The 18,551-nt window shown below is 55.5% G+C and overlaps 1 protein-coding gene across 1 annotated transcript in view; it reads left to right on the top strand.

Annotated features, from left to right (window-relative positions):
- FCGBP (Fc fragment of IgG binding protein) overlaps window positions 1–18,551 on the top strand; it is a 37,183-nt gene that overhangs the window by 10,786 nt on the left and 7,846 nt on the right. The window contains exons 6-16 of the mRNA XM_006905432.3: window positions 1–558; window positions 2,890–3,457; window positions 5,665–6,257; window positions 8,422–9,007; window positions 9,114–9,313; window positions 10,486–10,624; window positions 12,807–13,144; window positions 14,290–14,863; window positions 15,210–15,826; window positions 16,195–16,738; window positions 17,687–18,258. The exon at window positions 1–558 is cut by the window's left edge and continues 7 nt beyond it. Coding sequence (XP_006905494.1) covers window positions 1–558; window positions 2,890–3,457; window positions 5,665–6,257; window positions 8,422–9,007; window positions 9,114–9,313; window positions 10,486–10,624; window positions 12,807–13,144; window positions 14,290–14,863; window positions 15,210–15,826; window positions 16,195–16,738; window positions 17,687–18,258 — 5,289 coding nt within the window. The remainder of the gene's footprint in view (window positions 559–2,889; window positions 3,458–5,664; window positions 6,258–8,421; window positions 9,008–9,113; window positions 9,314–10,485; window positions 10,625–12,806; window positions 13,145–14,289; window positions 14,864–15,209; window positions 15,827–16,194; window positions 16,739–17,686; window positions 18,259–18,551) is intronic.

The following is an 18,551-nucleotide window of genomic DNA, read 5'->3' as shown; positions in this document are numbered from 1 at the left end:
TGCCCGCCCTCCCGCAGCCCCGCGGCGGCGCCGGCCAACTGCTCGGGGCTCCCATGCGTGGAGGGCTGCGCGTGCCTCCCGGGCTTCGTGGCCAGCGGCGGCGCCTGCGTGGCGGCCGCGTCCTGCGGCTGCACCTACCAGGGCCGCCCGCTGGCGCCGGGCCAGCAGGTGTGGGGTGACGAGCAGTGCCGGCGGCGCTGCACCTGCGATGGCGCCACCCAGCGGGTGAGCTGCAGCGACACGCAGGGCTGCCCGACAGGCGAGCGCTGCCGCGTCCAGAACGGACTCCTGGGTTGCTACCCCGACAGCTTCGGGAGCTGCCAGGCGTCCGGGGACCCGCACTACGTGAGCTTCGACGGCCGGCGCTTCGACTTCATGGGCACCTGCACGTATCTGCTGGCCGGCTCCTGCGGCCAGAACGCGATGCTGCCCGCCTTTCGGGTGCTGATGGAAAACGAGCATCGAGGCAGCCAAACCGTGAGCTACGCGCGCGCGGTGCTCGTGGAGGCCCGCGGCGTGAAGGTGGCGGTGCGCCGGAAGCACCCTGGGCAAGTACTGGTGAGTGACGCTGCACCCAGGGCCGCCGGAGGGCAGGACGTCTCTCCAAAAGAGCGAGAGGGGCTGGGGGGTGGTTAGAAGACCTGTGGCCAGTGGTTAAGGCTCGGGTCCCCGCAGGTGCTGCCTCTCCCTGGCTGTGTGACTTTGTCTCTCTGGCCTTAGTTTCGTCCTCTGTCAAGTCAAACCCGCTTGGCAAAGTAGTTGTAGGAATTTGACCCGTTAACATCTGTAGGGTGTTTTAAAAGAAGGCCTTGATGCCCAGCAGATGTTCAGTAAATGCTGACTTCGTATTTCATTGCTATGAACCCTCCCAAGTTATACGTTTGTGCATTTTCTGGAGGACAGTTGATTTTTCAGAAAGTAAGGTGACCTTTAAACGTTTGAGAACTGCAGGTGGGGTCAGGGAGGGAGGACTCAAACACTGACAGGTTTCTGGGCAGAGAGGTGGAGTTATTGTAAGAACCACAACAATAGTTAATAGTTATTATTGAGCAGTTTGGGGCAGTGGCCCATGCTTTTGACAGGGGGATGAATTGGCAATGGAAAACTGAGAACTTTCCATGTGCCAGGCACTCCGCTAAGCCCTTTACAGGCCTTACTCTTAATCTTCAGAACAGCCTTCGAGTAAAGGAAATTTGGCCCATAAAGCCTAGCGTTAGGAATAGAGAAGCTTCTAGCTAAACAGAGGACATGATTATTAATACTTATGTTCTTACCTCTCTGAGATGACATTTAAGCTGAGGCTCGAATAATAATAACCAACATACATTAAGTTATTTCTATGTGTTGAATGCTCGACATATAGTAACTCATTTAAATTCTATAACAACCTTGTAAAATAGCTAATCTTATTAGATGAGAAAACAGGCACAGAGAGATTAAGTCACTGATTCAAGATCATACAGCTAATGAGCGGCAGAGCCAGGTTTGAAGCCTCCAGAGTCCATACTCTCAGCTACTACCTTCTGTTGCCTCCCCTGTAGGAAGGGTTGGAATAGTCAGGGAGAAGAATGGATGGAAGGATGTTTACGCAGAAAGAACAGCAACTGCAAAGGCTCTGGGGCAGGAACAAACATGAGGAGTAGAGGAACAGCGTGGCAGCCATTGGGGCCGGAATGGAGGGAGAGAAAAAAGAGCGAGGTGGGGCATAACGGGGGGGATGGCTATGATAGAGGCTTTTGATTTAAGCTGAAACCTAGAGAGTGAGGAAGAGACCACCAGGTGAAGAGTGGTTACTCCCAGGCAGAGGGGACGACAGGTGCAAAGGCCGAGGCTGGACTGAGCTTGAGAAGGGCAGGAGCCGATGAGGCTGCACCTGAGCGTGAGGTTAGGGAGATGGGGTAGAGAGGTTGGTAGGAGCCGAGGTTGGAAAAGTGGAGACAAGCAGGGCCTGGCGGGTAGAGGGGTTCAATTTTAAGCTGAGACGAGAGAGATGAGAGGAGGCAGCCAGGTAAAGAACAGGGATGTGGAAGCGGGTAGAAATGTCACAAGCAGATAGTACAGCAAGTGCAAAGGTCCTGAGGCTGGGCTGAGCTTGGCGAATTCAGATTATCAAAAGGCCTGTGTGACCGGAGTTGCAGGGGTATGGAATGGGGAATTAAATTGGAGATTAGTAGGGCTCACATCATCTAGGGCCTTTTAGACCACTGTATGGGGTTTGCATCAAAGCTAACACCTAATAGATGCAGTAGAGGTGGCCAAATGAAGAGCGATGGTGGTATTCCAGGCAGAGGGCACAGCAAGTGCAAAGGCCCTGAGGTGGACGCATACTTGATATGTTCAGGGAGACAGCGAGGAAGCTAAGTGGGCGATGTGGTAGGTGATGCAGGCACAGAGATGGACAGGGCCAAGTTAAGCAGGACCTTCTCGGGAGAGGGCATGGGTTTTAGCCAAGTCCTGAAGGATGAAGGGGAAGCCCCCAGGAGAAAAGTGGTGGGTGGTGTTCTTGGCAAAGCGAAAAGGCCCTAAAGTTAGACCAAACTGGGAGAATGAGATGAATATCAAGAAAGCCAGTGTGGCTGGAGCAGAATGAGTGAGGGGGAGGGGGAGGGGGGGTGACGTCAAGGAGATGATAGGGAGACAGATCCTGTTGACTTTAAAGGCCATGGGTTAGGAATTTGGATTTAAGTGGATATTTGAAGGTCAGAGAGAAGCGGTGGTGTGTCAGGCAGAGGGAACAAACAGCAAGTGCAAAAACCCCGAGGCGGGACCAAGCACGACGTGCTTGAGAAAAGAGCAAGGAGCTAAGAGCAGCTGGAGCCGAGGGAGTAAGGGGCGGGCCACAGAGCCATGCATACCCTGACCCCTCGGCCCTCCTGCATCTCTGCCCAGGTGGACGACGTCCTTCAGTACCTGCCCTTCCAGGCGGCAGATGGGCAGGTGCAGGTGTTCCGCCAGGGCCGAGATGCTGTCGTGCGCACGGACTTTGGCCTGACTGTCACCTACGACTGGAATGCCCGCGTGACTGTCAAGGTGCCCAGCAGCTACGCCGGAGCCCTGTGTGGGCTCTGCGGGAACTTTAATGGGAACCCACGTGATGACCTGGCTCTGCGGGCTGGGGGCCAAGCTGCCAATGCGCTGGCCTTCGGAAAGAGCTGGCAGGAGGAGACGAGGCCGGGCTGTGGCACCACCGAGCCGGGTGACTGTCCCAAGCTGGACTCGCTGGTGGCTCAGCAGCTGCAGAGCAAGAATGAGTGTGGGATCCTTGCGGACCCTGAGGGGCCCTTCCGGGAGTGCCACGACACGCTGGACCCACAGGGCGCCGTGCGCGACTGTGCCTATGACCTCTGCCTGCTGCCAGGCCAGTCAGGACCACTGTGTGACGCGTTGGCCGCATATGCTGATGCATGCCAGGCCGCCGGGGCCACTGTGCATCCCTGGAGGAGTGAGAAGCTTTGCCGTGAGTACCAGTAGTGACAACTGGGGGCGGGGGCTCAGCCTTATGGATATTCATTAACGTATAAATATCATCAATTCACTTAATCCTTATGAGAACCCTACGAGGTAGAGACTGTGGTTGTATCCATTTAACAGATGAGGAAACTGAGCCTCAGAAAGGTTCAGTTACAGGCTCAGGATCATGACAGCTAGGAAGCAAAAGATGCAGTAAATATTTGTAAGATGACCAAATACATCTAACGGTGCTGGGTCTGATTCCCACATGGCAGCTGTCATTCAGGAACAAGTAGTGGTTTGCCTTAAGAAAGAGCCTGGTCCCCTCTCCAGTTCTTCTTGGTCCCCATTTGGCTTACTTCATTCAGTTACAACATCTGCAGTCAGTTTAAGACTCTTGAGTCAGATGTGGGTGCAGGAATGGTCTTCAGATGTTTTTGCTTGCCTATAAGAGAAGTTTGAAAGCCACACATCCCTTCACCTGATTTTTACATTTATAAATTTATTGTTGAAATATCATACATATGTTCAAAAATTTCAGCAAGAGAACAAATCTGCTTAAACCTGCCCCAAGAATCATGGAAAAGAACACACGAGGCCCCCTACCCTCTCAGAAGCCCCTTTATGCCCTCTTCCTAGCACTGTGCCCCAAGAGGTAAACACTATTCTGACTTCTAAAGTTTCCAAACTTAACAGAAGTGCAACTATACATCTCTAGTTTTCATTCTAAGTGCGAACAATTACACAGCCCACAGAATCATGAAAAATAATAAATACCCGTGGTTTTAATTCACTAAGCTTTGGGGATGTTTGTTACCCAGCAAAAACTAACTGATGATACAGTGATCAAAAAAAGAGACTTCCGTGTATATAACTTTGTTACACGAGGTTAAATTCTGTTGGAATTAAAAACCATTACAATATCACTAATTCATTAACATCATCTAAAACCTGGGATCCAATTTCCCCCAATTGTCTAAAAAATGCGTTTTTTGGTTGTTGGGCTTTTTTTTTTTTTTTTTCAATTTATTCGCATCTAGATTCAGACCAAATCCACACATTGCATTGGGCTGATTTTTCTTAAATCACTTTTATCTTTTAAGAGCCCCTTTCCTTTTTCCCTCCGACATATTATTATGGAATTCTTCAAATAGAAAAGTTGAAAGACTTTCACAGTGAATACTCATATACTTACCATCTAGATTCTACAATCGATATTTTAATATACTTGCTTTCTCACGTATCTGTCCTTCTATCCACCCCTTCCTTTCGTTCATGCCATTTGTTTATTGGGAAAAAAACAGGTCACTTGTCCCGTAGGATTTCCTAGTTTCTGGATTTGGCTAGTTGCTTCTTTACAGCATTATTTAACTTGTCCTTCTGTCCTGCCAGATTCTCCCGTAAACTGAGAATTAGATCTAGAACAGTTCTGCCCAATAGAACTTCAGCGATGATGGAAACGTCCTCTATCTGAGCTGTCCCAAGCGGTCGCCACTAGTCACCTGTGCCCACGTCTCCGTGGGGTCCCTGGGGAAAACCCTCCAGTGGAAGTGAAATGCCATTTGAAATGGGGCTAGCGTGACCAAGAAACTAAATCGTCAGTGTTATTTCGTTTTAATTAAAGTACTTTTAAATGGTCACAAGTGGCTACCATAGTGGACTGCACAGATAGAGCCTCAGTTAGGTTCAGTTCGTTTGTTTGTTTTTTCGAGGAAACTGCCTGTCTTTTAATCTGGAGTGAGCGTGGTTTGGAGAGAGCAAAAAGAATTCTTTTTTTTTTTTTCCTTTACAACATGGCCAAATACTTTAATTTACTGTAGAACTGCTACTACTACTACTACTATAAATAAGTATACTGCATTCACAAATGCATTGCATAGATTATACACACACACACTATACATGCATACAGATGTTTCCAACACACACCACATCATCCACGACTTGTTTCCAACTTGAATAAGATCACTGCAGACATTACAGATAACCCAAACCACGGTTAAAGAGGAAAAGAATCCTAATTATCGGGATCGGCTTAACCGTTATGCAGTCTGTTCTCTAGGCCCCCTCATCAGACGGTCTCCTTGCAGCCGGACGCTTATGTATGTGTGTGCGAGCGTGTGTGTGCGCATGCATGTGTGTCATGGTCACCTGTGTCACGCGGGGAGGGGAGAAGGGCGGGACTCTCCATCCTGATGGCCGCTCTCCCTGCAGCGCTGAGCTGCCCGCCCCACAGCCACTACGAGGCGTGCTCCCGCGGCTGCCCGCTGTCCTGCGGAGACCTCCCGGTGCCCGGGGGCTGCGGCTCCGCCTGCCACGAGGGCTGTGTGTGCGACGAGGGCTTCGCGCTCAGCGGTGAGTCCTGCGTGCCCCTCCCCTCCTGCGGCTGCGTGTACCAGGGCACCTACCACCCGCCGGGCCAGACCTTCTATCCCGGACCGGGCTGCGATGCCCTTTGCGAGTGCCAGGAGGGCGGCCTGGTGTCCTGTAAGCCCTCCACCTGCGGCCCACACGAGGCCTGCCAGCCGTCCGGTGGCATTCTGGGCTGCGTGGCTGTGGGCTCTGCCACCTGCCGGGCGTCGGGAGACCCGCATTACACCACCTTCGACGGCCGCCGCTTCGACTTCATGGGCACCTGTGTGTACGCGCTGGCGCAGACGTGCGGGACCCGGCCCGGCCTCGGCCAGTTTGCCGTCCTGCAGGAGAATGTGCAATGGAACAGTAGGGCAGTCAGTGTGACCAGAGTGGTCACCGTCCAGGTGGCTAACTTCACCCTGCGGCTGGAGCAGAACCAGAAGAAGGTCACGGTGAGAGCGGGGGCGGGACCGGAGGGGAGGGGCCTGGGATAGAGCGCCATCTGTGGGTGGGACACGGGCGGCGCTCAGCCCAGGGGCCGCGAGCACGAGTGGATGTGGGAGGCCATGGGGTCCCCAAGAAGTGGGGGTGCCAATCAGATCCAAAAGTGGGGAGCCAGGGAAACAGGAGGCCTTGGGGACCTGAGACCCGCTCCCCAGTGATTCGGTCGCCCCTCCTCTCTGCTCCCCCACCTGCCCTCTCCCTGCCCCTTGACTGTCCCCTCAGAATGTCTCTCCCACCCACATCTCTCTTCCACTCCATCTTCCTCTTCATCCCGGTCCCTGCCCCAGCCGCCTCCCTGGTCTCACGGCCAGTGGCAGGACATGATGCAATCAGAGATTGGGAAAACTCAGGGACGGGAAAGGTTTAAGGACAGAGGACAATTTGTGGGTGACCCCCATCACCCCTTAACAACCACGATAACAACAATAACAGCAGCTACGGTTTTTACACAGCTGACCCCCAACCTTGGCTGCTAAACGCTTTAGGCTCATGGTGTCATTTTAGCCTCGCAGCGTGCTAAACCCTGGGTGCTCTGTGGTGCTTTTCAGACCAAGAAGGATTTGGTCTCGTATTGAAAACTGGCATTTGCTCACACTGGAGGGTTTTCCCCAGAGAGCCACTAAAATACAGGCATATGGCCATGCACCAGTAGCAGTAATGACAACTAGGATGCTGAGGAATGGCTGACTTTTTCAGGTGCTCGCTCTGCACTGAACGTGCATTCCACTCGTATAGTCCCTGATGTAGCTGGTCTGGTAGAACATCGCCTGGCATATAGTTGGCTCTAAATACATAGGAGTCGTGGGTGTTCTTGTTCTTGTTATTTCATCTCACTGAATCGTCCACCTTCTCCATGAGGTGGAAACTCTTAATATCCTCACTTTACAGATGAGGAACCTTGGGTACAGGGGCCAAGTCGCTTGTCCCTGTCTGGGGAGCATGGTGGTTGACGCTGTTTATAGGAGACTCCGCCAGGAGCATGTCTGTCTCCTGCCTTCTCCTCTGATGCCACACACTTCCAAAAGAATCTAATGCTCATCGCGTCTGCATTAAGGAGAGCCGAGGGAGCGTGTTAATCAGGATTTACAAGGCTGTGTAGGTGCCCAGCAGCCTTAAATCAAAACTACTGGTTCTTGGCTCATGGACTTGAAGTTCATTTCCCCAAGGATTTAGCCTGACTTTCCACCCACCGATGCTTAAGGCGAAACCCTTAGCACCCACTTACTCTTTAAAATAAAAACTTGCAGCCATAGCTAATAACAACAGCGAATGCACCCAGTCTGTGCTGGACGCCGTTCTCGGCTCTTAGCGAATGTGAATTTATTGACTCCTGACAGCAACCTGTGGGGTAGATCCCTCATTCCCACTCAGTAGATGAGGAAACACAAACAGAGAGCTGACTCACCTGCCCAAGGTCACGGAGAGAGCAAGGGGCAGAGCTGCGTTTGAACCCTGGCGTGGTCTCTGGAGTCACTACATTATCCATCACCGCATAAGTGGTGATCGAAGGACAGCTGCTAAGGTCGTTCCCGCAGCGAGATCCAGATTAGTTTCCTGTGGCTGCCAGAACAAGTTACCACCTACTTGGTGGCTTAAAACAACAGAAATTTATTTTCTCATGGCTGTGAATGCCAGAAGTCCAAAATCAAGGTATTGGCAAGGGCTGCAGCTCCCCAGCCCCCCACCAAAGGCTCTTGGGGAGGAGGTTTCCTTGCCTCATCCAGCTCCAGGTGTCACTCCAACCCCTGTCTTTGTCTTCACGTGGCCTTCTCTCTGTGTTTCTGTGTCTTCTCTTCCGGCTCTGACGAGGACGCTCGTCATTGGGTCATTGGGCGTATGGCCCACTCTGATCCAGGATGATTTCATCTTGAGCTCATTACCCTAATTACATCTGCAAAGACCCTTATTCCAAATAAGGTCATATTCTGGGGTTCTGGATGAACATATCTTTTGGGGAACACCATTCAACCCTCTGTAAGACCCTATTGTTATACCCTTTTTACAAATATGGAAACTGAGAGCACACAGATCTTTAGTGCCAGGCAGGGGCTTGACCTAAGAACTGCTCTCTCAAAGCGTACCCTCTGAAGCCTGGCATCTCCTGCCTCCCAGGTGGACGGTGTGGACATGAAGCCACCTGTGGTGCTGGCCCAGGGCCGGGTCCGTGTGTCCCAGCACGGCTCGGATTTTGTGATCGAGACCGATTTTGGCCTGCGCGTGGCCTACGACCTCGTGTACAATGTGCGGGTCACCGTCCCGGGCAACTACTACCAGCAGTTATGTGGCCTGTGTGGAAACTACAATGGTGACCCCAAGGACGACTTCCGGAAGCCTGACGGCTCGCAGGCAGGCAGCCCCAACGAGTTCGGCAACTCCTGGGAGGTGAAGGTGCCCGGCTCCCCGTGCCTGCCGCCGCCCACCTGCAAGCCCGGCGAGGACTGTGGCCTGCAGTGTGGACCGGCGCTGCAGGAGAAGTACCAGCAGGAGAAGTTCTGTGGGCTCCTTACCAGCCCCACTGGACCACTGGCCGCCTGCCACAAGCTGCTGGATCCCCAGGGTCCCTTGAAAGACTGTGTCTTCGATCTTTGCGTGGGCGGCGGGAACCAGAGCATTCTCTGCAGCAACATTCATGCCTATGTGAGTGCTTGCCAGGCAATTGGAGGCCACGTCGAACCCTGGAGGAACAAGTCTTTCTGTCGTGAGTGTGAGGCAGAGAAGGGGGGAAGTCGAGGCACAGCAGGGGCAGACCTGGGCCCTGCAGCTTCTCCTTCCCAGGAGCTTTGACCCACACCCCCTCTTTGCAGCGATGATGTGCCCTACCAACAGCCACTACGAGCTCTGTGCAGACACCTGCTCCCTGAGCTGCTCCGCACTCAGTGCCGCCCCCCAGTGCCCAGATAGCTGTGCTGAGGGCTGCCAGTGTGACCATGGCTTCCTCAACGACGGCCAAGCCTGTGTGCCCATCCAGAAATGCGGCTGCTACCACAACGGTGTCTACTACGAGGTAAGAACCAGGCCATCCTAGGTGGAGCCGGAGGGAGCCTCATCCTGGACGCCCCCTGCATTGCCTCTCAGCCGCACAGCCTGTCCACTTGGCCTCCCGAACACCTCTCCCACCCACCCCCCTTCCACTCCCCAGGGCCCCACTGTGGTGCGGTGTGTCCCCTCCCACCTGACCTCCTCCCATCCCTCACTTTTATTCCCTCTGGACACCGTCCCCATGGCTGCAGGAAAGACCTTTGTAAATGTGACCGTGGCTCCTGAAACTTTAAACCCTCCCCCGGCTCCCCAGGTCAAGTTTTGGCTTTGCATCCCAGGTATAGAGTTTGTCTGTTCACCAGCGGCCGACGCCCTCTGCTTCCCACTCCCACACTGGCCGTTCCTCCTTTTCCTTCGGTTTGAGTGTGTTTTCTGAATCTGCCTCCGTCAAGGCACGGCCCTCTCTGTGGCTCTCGTATGAATAATAATATTAACAACAGCAGATAGGCAGCTGGTGCTTAGGATGCAGCGGCTACTCTTTTAAGTCCTATATATATAGTATAATATCATGTAATATACTATAAATATACGTTTTATTATGAAAATTTTCAAACATGCATAAGTTAAGAGAACAATATAATAAATCTCCATGTACTTGACACTTAGCTTAAAAAATAAGCAACATTTTCCCAATATTGTTTCATCTCTACCCGTTTCCTTTCCTCTCCAATCTGGATGATTTAAAGGAAACTCTTTTTCATCTCATCTGTACTTTATATGCATTACTAACTCAGTTATGCTTCCATAGGTAGGTGCTATTATTACCTGCAACTTACAGGTGTGGAAACTGAGGCACAAAGAGGTTTAAGCCGTTTGCACAGAGCGATACGATCTGGAAATAGCAGAAACAGGCTTGGGACCCAGGCATCCGCCCCAGAGCCTTTGCCCTTGATGGCTGTTACGCCGCTTCTCCCACACGGCAGAAATTTAGTTTAAACAAATGAGTGAATAAATTAGTGGAAGTGAATGAATTAATAAACAAATTGGACCCCAAGGCCATATGCCTTAGTTTCACAGACCAGGGGCCACCCCTGCTGAAAGATGTCCCTTTCATGTCCTTCGGACCCTCTGTGCTTGGAACACAGAAGATGCTAGAGTCAGCTCCTACCCTGATGGCTGTGCCCTTTGTCCCCACAGCCAGGGCAGACAGTACTCCTCGACAGCTGCCGACAGCAGTGCGTGTGCCACGCGGGGAAAGGCTTGGCGTGCCAGAACCACAGCTGTGAACTGGGACAGCTGTGCCAGTCCTCGGCAGGCATCCTGAGCTGTGTCAAAGGTGCTGGGCTGGGGCCGGGGCTGGTGTGGCTGGGGACAGAGGACAGCACCTCTGGAGCTGAGGGTGGTGTGACCTGGACCTTTACGTCGAGAGGCACAGAGGACTAAAGATTGAGGTCCCAGAGCTGGGGGCTCCCGGGCCGAAGTTCCCAGGGCCAGGCGCAGAGACCCTCCGGTCTGGGAGGCAGGGACCCTCATGGTGGAATCCAGTCTGTGGGGTCCTCGAAGCTGGGCGTCCTGGGCAGATGTCAGAGACCCTCGGCATATGGCGAAGACAGGCAAACTTTTCCCCTAAGGGGCCAGATGGTAAACATTGAAACTTGCAGCCTATAGAGTCTGTCACAATTACTGACTCTGCCATTGTGGCCTGAAACCATGTGGAGACCACGTAAACGAGGGGGTGTAGCTCCAATAACATGTGATTTACAAAACATGCAGCTGGCAGTGCCAGAGTCTGCTGACCATTCATATTCGGAATTAGGCTCGGGGGCTTCAGACACCAGCCCCAAGGGATAAGGGAGACTGGGACCCATGGGGACAGGGACAGAAAGCAGAATCCTGAGGTCTCACACAGAGACCCCACCAAGACTGGGGTCTTGGATAAGGGTCCCCCTTGAGTGGAGGATCAGGATTTATAGGGATACGGTCTCAGACATGGGGAACCCCCCAGGTTAAATCTAAGACACAGAGCCACCCCCCGGGACTGGTTTCTTAGGGTGAAGGACAGAGAATAATTTTCTTGTTTCCGAAGATAGGGAAATGGGACCTCCAGAAATGACAGATGCTGAGGGCTGATGGGTAGGATGACAGGGACTCCCAAGGATGGGGTATATCGGTCAGGGTCCAATTAGAAGATGGAAACCACACAGCAGCTTGAATGAGGAAAGTTTAATCGAATTCTTTACTCATAATGGGGAATTGCCTACCAGGGGGTAGAAACGAACACTAACAAACACAGAGGCAGATGTAAGGAGCAACTCCTGCCTTTAAGGCTGAAGGGAGGAATCGGGCAGAGAGCCCCACCCCAGGCTGAGGCAGAGCTCATTGGAGGGTGTGGCTGCAGCCCAATGGGTAGCAGAGAGGTGGTGCAGGCTGAAGCCAGCGAGCGGGACGACTCCACTGGGGTGCTGGCAAAACTCACCGGGAAGCCAGCTGATGGGGTGCTGAGTGACTTGCTGGGAAGCCAGTTGAGGCCGGTGGCCCTTGCTGACTGGGTGTCCCACCTGCCGCTGGCTCACGACACCAGCAGAAGCCAGGAGAGCAGAGGCAGCTGGGAGCGGGTAAGGGAGCCCCTTCCTCCCGTTGGGACTCTCCAGCGCCCTCTACTGACAAAGCCTACCTCTATGGGTGCATTTGGAGCTAGAGGCCATAAATTCAAAACTGGCACGGGAGGAGAGAGGAGGAAGGCTTGGGCATAGGGGTTTTAAAGACTAGGGTCACAGATACAGTGGCCCTATGGACAGAGTCTTGGATAAAGAGACCTTTGGAGGTAGAGCCTCAGAAGTGAGCTCCCGAAGGCCAGGGTCCCGGACACGGCTACCCCGAGGAGAGAGTCTTGCATCGAGGGGTCCCCAGGCCATGAGACTCAGACACAAGGACTCCGGCGCCAGGGTCGCAAATGTTGGGATCTCTGGGGTTAGGTTCTCACCAGAAAGTTCTCTAGTACTTTGCTCTTGGCACAGAGACCTCCAGGACCTGAGTCTCAGTGTGGCGGCCCCCAGGAGTCCGGGAGCTCAGGCATGGGGCAACCAGGGCCCGGGTGCTGGACACAGAGAACCCTGGGGCTGCGGAAATCTTCACAGATGCCGCCTGGACTTGCATCACAGACACGGGGACCCCTGGGCTCTAGTCTCACATCTGGGTTCCCTGGGCTGAGATCTCAATCAAGGGGACTCTGGGGCCTGGGTCTCGGATGTGGGGACTTGGAGCTTGGGTCTCAGAGAGCGAACTGCAGGGCCTGGGCCTCAGATGCGGGGACCTTTGGCAGGGTCTTAGACTCAGGCCGCCACTGGGCCTGAGTCGCAGACATGGGGGACTCCCAGGGTCTCAGGAACAGTAAACTGTAAGGTCTGCATCACAGACGTGAGGACCCTGGAATCTGGTCTTGCCCACCGTGGCCCTCAGGGCCAATATTCCTGCACAGATGCTGGGGGGAGGCCTCAATTCCTCTCCTCTGCCCCCAGAACCTTGCCACGGCGTGACGTGTCGACCACAGGAGACGTGCCAGGAGAAGGGCAGCCAGGGCGTGTGCGTGCCCAACTACGAGGCCACGTGCTGGCTGTGGGGCGACCCCCACTACCACTCCTTCGATGGCCGGGACTTTGACTTCCAGGGCACCTGCAACTACGTGCTGGTGACAACCAGCTGCCCAGGGGTCACCACCGAGGACCTGACGACCTTCACCATCACCACCAAGAACGAGAACCGGGGCAACCCCGCCGTGTCCTTTGTAAGGCTCGTCACTGTGACTGTTCTCAGCATCAACATCTCCATCCACAAAGGCGAGGTTGGCAAAGTCCGGGTAAGTCCTGCAGCATGGTCCCCTGAGCCCCCGGTAGAGTGGGGGATGTCCCCCCGCCGGCCACAGTCAGGAGCTGAGCGCTCGCTCTCTCCACTCAGGCCTGAAACGAAATGGCAGCCAAGCAACAGCAATTACAGCAAAAATGTCAGCCCTCTGTGGGGAATTAATTGAGTTCACCCCTTTGTGAAGGCCTTTAATGTCGGACTTCAGCATCTGCCTTTTTTAGAGACCTGGGTTAGAATCCGGGCTCTCCGTATGAGCAGTGCGATGTTGGGCAAGTGACTACTTGGTGGGCCTCAGTTTTCTCCTCTGAGGAATGGGCGTCATAGCAGGCCCTGCCCCACAGCGAGGGGGGTGCGTGTCAAGTGCTCAGCTCAGGGTCTCACCGGGGGAAGCCACGCCATGAATGTCTGTGAGAGAACAAACGAGAGGCCCAGAGACTCAGACACAGAGTGACATTCGGGGAGCTGGAGAGCGAGGAACGGACCACTCTTTCTGCCCAGGGTACCGGAGATGCAGACTAATGGCAGCTCGTAGCGGGAGGGGGAGGTGCGAGACAAGGTAGGTACTCAGGAAATGATGATGAGTGAGTGGAAGAGATGCTCAGCCACACAGGTGAGAGGTGCCCAGGGAATGAGGAGGGAGCAAGTGGGCGAAAGACCCCGAGAAAGACCCCGAGAGATGGACCCAGATAAAGAGAGACCCAGAGAGAGAGTACACACACACACACACACACACGCACACAGAGCGAGGGCGAGAACGAGAGAGAGAAAGAGAGAGAAAACACACACACACACACACACGCACACACACAGAGCGAGGGCGAGAGTGAGAGAGAGAAAGAGAGAGAAAGAGAGAAATCCAGAAAGAGAGATAGATCTAGATGGAGAGGGAAGGAAAGACAATAGGGAGAGGAAAGGAGGGAGATGGAGATCAAGAGAGAGACCTAGAAAAAGAAACAGATTTAGGTTTCATTCCCCAGGGCCTGTACTACAGCAGATGTCCACAATGTTTGTCAAATGACTATACAACCGTCAGTTGTGAGGAAAGCCTTGGCAGCTCCCAGCCATGGCAGGCCAGGGCCGGGCCTCCCCGCGTCGAGTGACCTCTGTTTGCCTCCTGACTCTGTCCCCACCTTCCTCCAGGTGAATGGTGTACTGACAGCGTTGCCTGTCTCTGTGGCCGGCGGGCGGCTTTCAGTGACCCAGGGCGCATCGAAAGCTGTGCTGGCAGCCGATTTCGGGCTGCGGGTCAGCTACGACTGGAACTGGAGAGTGGAGGTGACGCTGCCCAGTAGCTACCATGGCGCAGTATGTGGGCTCTGCGGCAACATGGACCGAAGCCCCAGCAACGACCAAGCTTTCCCGAACGGCACACTGGCTCCCGCGATACCTATCTGGGGAGGCAGCTGGCGAGCCCCGGGCTGGGACCCACTGTGCTGGGATGAATGTCAGGGGTCCTGCCCAACATGCCCCGAGGACCAGCTGGAGAAGTACAAGGGCCCTGGCTTCTGTGGACCCCTGGCCGCTGGCATGGGAGGCCCCTTCGCCGCCTGCCATGCCCATGTGGCACCTGATAGCTTCTTCAAGGGCTGTGTTCTGGACGTCTGCCTGGGCAGTGGGGCCCATGACATACTTTGCCAGGCTCTGGCTACCTATGCTGCTGCCTGCCAGGCCGCTGGCATTGTCATCAAGGACTGGAGGGCACAAGCTGGCTGTGGTGAGTGTGGGGAGGAGGGCGGGACTTTGCGGCAAGGATCCTGTGTCTGTGGGGCTGGTTTGGTTCCACTCCAGTCTTTCTGGGTCTTTTTGTTTCTTTCTCTCTGTGTGTCTCTGTTTTTGTGTCTTAGTGCTTAGCTCTGTGCCTCCATATGATTGTCTCTTTCTCATTATTCTGTGAGTCTTTGTTTCTCTCTCTCTGTGTCTCTGTGTCTCTTGCTCTGTCTTTCTTGGTCTTTGTCTGTCACTCTTTGTCTCTCTTTGTCTCTGTCTCCTCCCACCTCATCCTCAGATCCCGCTCTCTGACACCATTCTCCTCTCCCTCCCACTCCTTCATCCACCTGCAGAGATCGCCTGCCCCAGCAACAGCCACTACGAGCTCTGCGGCCCACCCTGCCCAGCCAGCTGCCCGTCCCCTGCGCCCCTCACAACCCCAGTCCCATGTGACGGCCCCTGCGCTGAGGGCTGCCAGTGCGACTCCGGCTTCGTGTTGAGTGCCGACAGCTGCGTCCCTCTGGATGGCGGCTGTGGCTGCTGGGCCAACAACACCTACCATGAGGCAGGCAGCGAGTTTTGGGCTGATGACACCTGCTCCCAGAGGTGCCGCTGTGGGCCTGGGGGTGGCTTGCTGACCTGCAAGTCTGCCAGGTGCGGGCTAGGTGAAACGTGCGCCCTGCTGCCCTCAGGCCAGCGTGGCTGTCACCCTGTCAGCACAGCTGAGTGTCAGGCCTGGGGTGACCCCCATTACATCACCCTGGACGGGCACCGATTCGACTTCCAGGGTACCTGTGAGTACCTGCTGAGTGGACCCTGCCAGGCCCCGCCCGCGGGGGTTGAGAATTTCACCGTCACTGTAGTCAATGAACACCGGGGCAGCCAAGCTGTCAGCTACACCCGCAGCGTCACTCTGCACATCTACAACCGCAGCCTGACCCTCAGTGCCCGTTGGCCCCGGCAGCTGCAGGTGAGGGGTCTGTGGGCCAGACAGGAGCACATGCCAGCCCTAGAGATGCTTGGGAGTTAGTCGTCTGCCATTCCGGATCGCCTTTGACAGACTAGCGGCGGCATGATGGAGGGGTTCAGAGAATAGGCCTTGGAGCCAGATGGCTTGGAGCAGTGGCTTCTCCATCTCTAAACTTTGGTTTATTCCTCAGTAAAATGGGTCTAAGAAAAGTACCTGTAGTGTGAGGAGTGTGAGGAGCCAGCGAGGGAGGTCACGTGCTCAGGGTTCCACCGCGCCCCAGCCCCGCACACACCCAGTGGGTAGTGGAGCCAGGATCCCAACCTGTGTCCACGCCGTTCACTAGCCCCATCTCCACCCCGCGCCCGCAGGTGGACGGCAAGCTCCTGGCGCTGCCCTTCCAGCTGGACTCGCGCCTGCGCGCGCACTTGAGCGGCCCCGACGTGGTGGTGACCGCGGCCAGCGGGCTCTCGCTGACTTTCGATGGGAACAGCTACGTGCGCCTGCGCGTGCCGGCCGCGTACGCGGGCGCCCTCTGTGGCCTGTGCGGGAACTACAATAGCGACCCTACGGACGACCTGACGGCGGTGGGCGGGGACCCCGCCGGCTGGCAGGTGGGCGGCGCCGCGGGCTGCGGGGAGTGCGTGCCCGGGCCGTGCCCCGCGCCGTGCACGCCTGAGCAGCAGAAGCCCTTCGGCGGCCCCGACGCCTGCGGCGTGATCTCGGCCCCTGACGGCCCGCTGGCGCCCTGCCATGGCCTCGTGCCCCCGGCGCAGTACTTCCAGGCCTGCTTGCTGGATGCCTGCCAGGTTCAGGGCCACCCGGGAGGCCTCTGCCCTGCCGTGGCCACTTACGTGGCAGCCTGCCAGGCCGCTGGGGCCCAGCTTGGCGAGTGGAGGCGGCCGGATTTCTGTCGTGAGTACTCATTCATGCAGGGGCCACATAGTGGGGAGCGGGGTCTCCCTGCCTTCCCCTTCACAGGGCTCTGGGACAAGAGCCTTCTCCTCCTGGGGCTTAGACATCATCTTGCCTCTCACGAGCCAGATGCCTCCTGTCAAACACCTTGGCATTCACACACTGAAATACACCAGGTCACTACTGCAGTGGGAGAGACTCAGACACACCTGGTCAGGAACAGTGGGTCCAATACACTCTCCAGGATCGTGTGCCAGTAGAAGTGGGGTGGCCGACCCTGTCCGAGCCATACAGTGTGGTACACAAGTAGATTCTCTCAGGTAGCCCTGGTCAGATGTTTCGGACACTGAAATACGTGGGAATTGGTCCAATAACCTCAGACAGGGACTCCTCTGGTTAGAGACACTTGGGTGGATTTACACTGAGACACTGGGCAGGTCCATCCCTGTAGAATCATGACCCTGACATAGCCCCAAGTTCAGATAGTCCTGGGCAGTTCCCCTCTGGCCGATCTGCTCGGTCAAATCTATCCTGTCAGCTTCACCCAATCAGATGCAGCTGATCAGAGTCACACACTGATATGCACCCTGTCAGAGAGACTCTGTCAGAGGCTCAGACATCTGCAGCCAGCTACACTCAGGTGGATTCACACCCCGAGATCCATCTGGCCATATACCCCAGTCAGATCCACACCCTGAGACACCCCCAGTTAGCTTAGTCTTGTACATCTTAGTTAGATCCGCATGGTCAGATTGATCAGGTTGACACACAACCCGGTCCCCGGAACCCCATACTGACTCCCCCAGTTAGATGTGCTGGGTTCAACACCCCACTCGTCCCTGCACAGAGTCACTCGTGAACTATGCTCAGGCAGCACATACAAGTCCACGTGGGCGAGTTCCCTCACTCTGTGCCTCCCCCCGGCTCATTCTCTTCTCGTCCCCACAGCCCTCCAGTGTCCTGCCCACAGCCACTACGAGGTCTGCGGCGACTCCTGCCCTGTGAGCTGCCCCAGCCTCTCGGTGCCTGAGGGCTGTAAGCCAGCCTGCCGCGAGGGCTGCGTCTGTGATGCTGGCTTCGTGCTCAGTGGCGACACCTGTGTGCCCGTGGGCCAGTGTGGCTGCCTCCACGAGGGCCACTACTACCCACTGGGCGAGGCCTTCTACCCAGGCCCCCAGTGCGAGCGACGCTGTGAGTGTGGGCCGGGTGGCCAGGTCAGCTGCCAGGAGGACACAGCCTGCAGGCCCTATGAAGAGTGTCGCGTAGAGGATGGCGTCCAGGCCTGTCACTCTCCAGGCTGTGGCCGCTGCCTGGCCAATGGGGGCATCCACTACGTTACCCTCGATGGACGTGCCTATGATCTGCATGGCTCCTGCTCCTATGTCTTGGCCCAAGTCTGCCACCCACAGCCCGAGGACGAGGACTTTGCCATTGTGCTTGAGAAGAATGCAGCCGGAGACCCACAACGCCTGCTCGTCACTGTGGCTGGCCAGGTTGTGAGCCTGGCTAAGGGCCCGCAGGTGAGTGGACGTGGCCTTGCTTCGAGGGTCTGATGGGGACATGGCCCTGCCCTGGGGGCTCTGAGGGGTACAGGGCCCATTCTGGGAGTTCTGAGGGGCATATAATCCTGCCCCGAGGGGACTGAGTGGGACACACATCTGTCCTAGGGGTGCGAAGGGCACATAGCCCTTCTCTGGGGGCTGTGAGAGGGATACTACTCTGCCCTGGGAAGCTGTGGGGGACACGCCCCACCCCAGAGGGACTGAGAGGGACACAGCTCCACCCTGGGCATCTTAAGGGGACTGCCTTACCT

Source organism: Pteropus alecto, unplaced genomic scaffold (assembly GCF_000325575.1).
Source record: "Pteropus alecto unplaced genomic scaffold, ASM32557v1 scaffold271, whole genome shotgun sequence".
Taxonomy (NCBI): domain Eukaryota; kingdom Metazoa; phylum Chordata; class Mammalia; order Chiroptera; family Pteropodidae; genus Pteropus; species Pteropus alecto.
The sequence above is the reverse complement of the archived record's forward strand: the minus strand, read 5'-3'. Positions and strand labels throughout refer to the sequence as shown.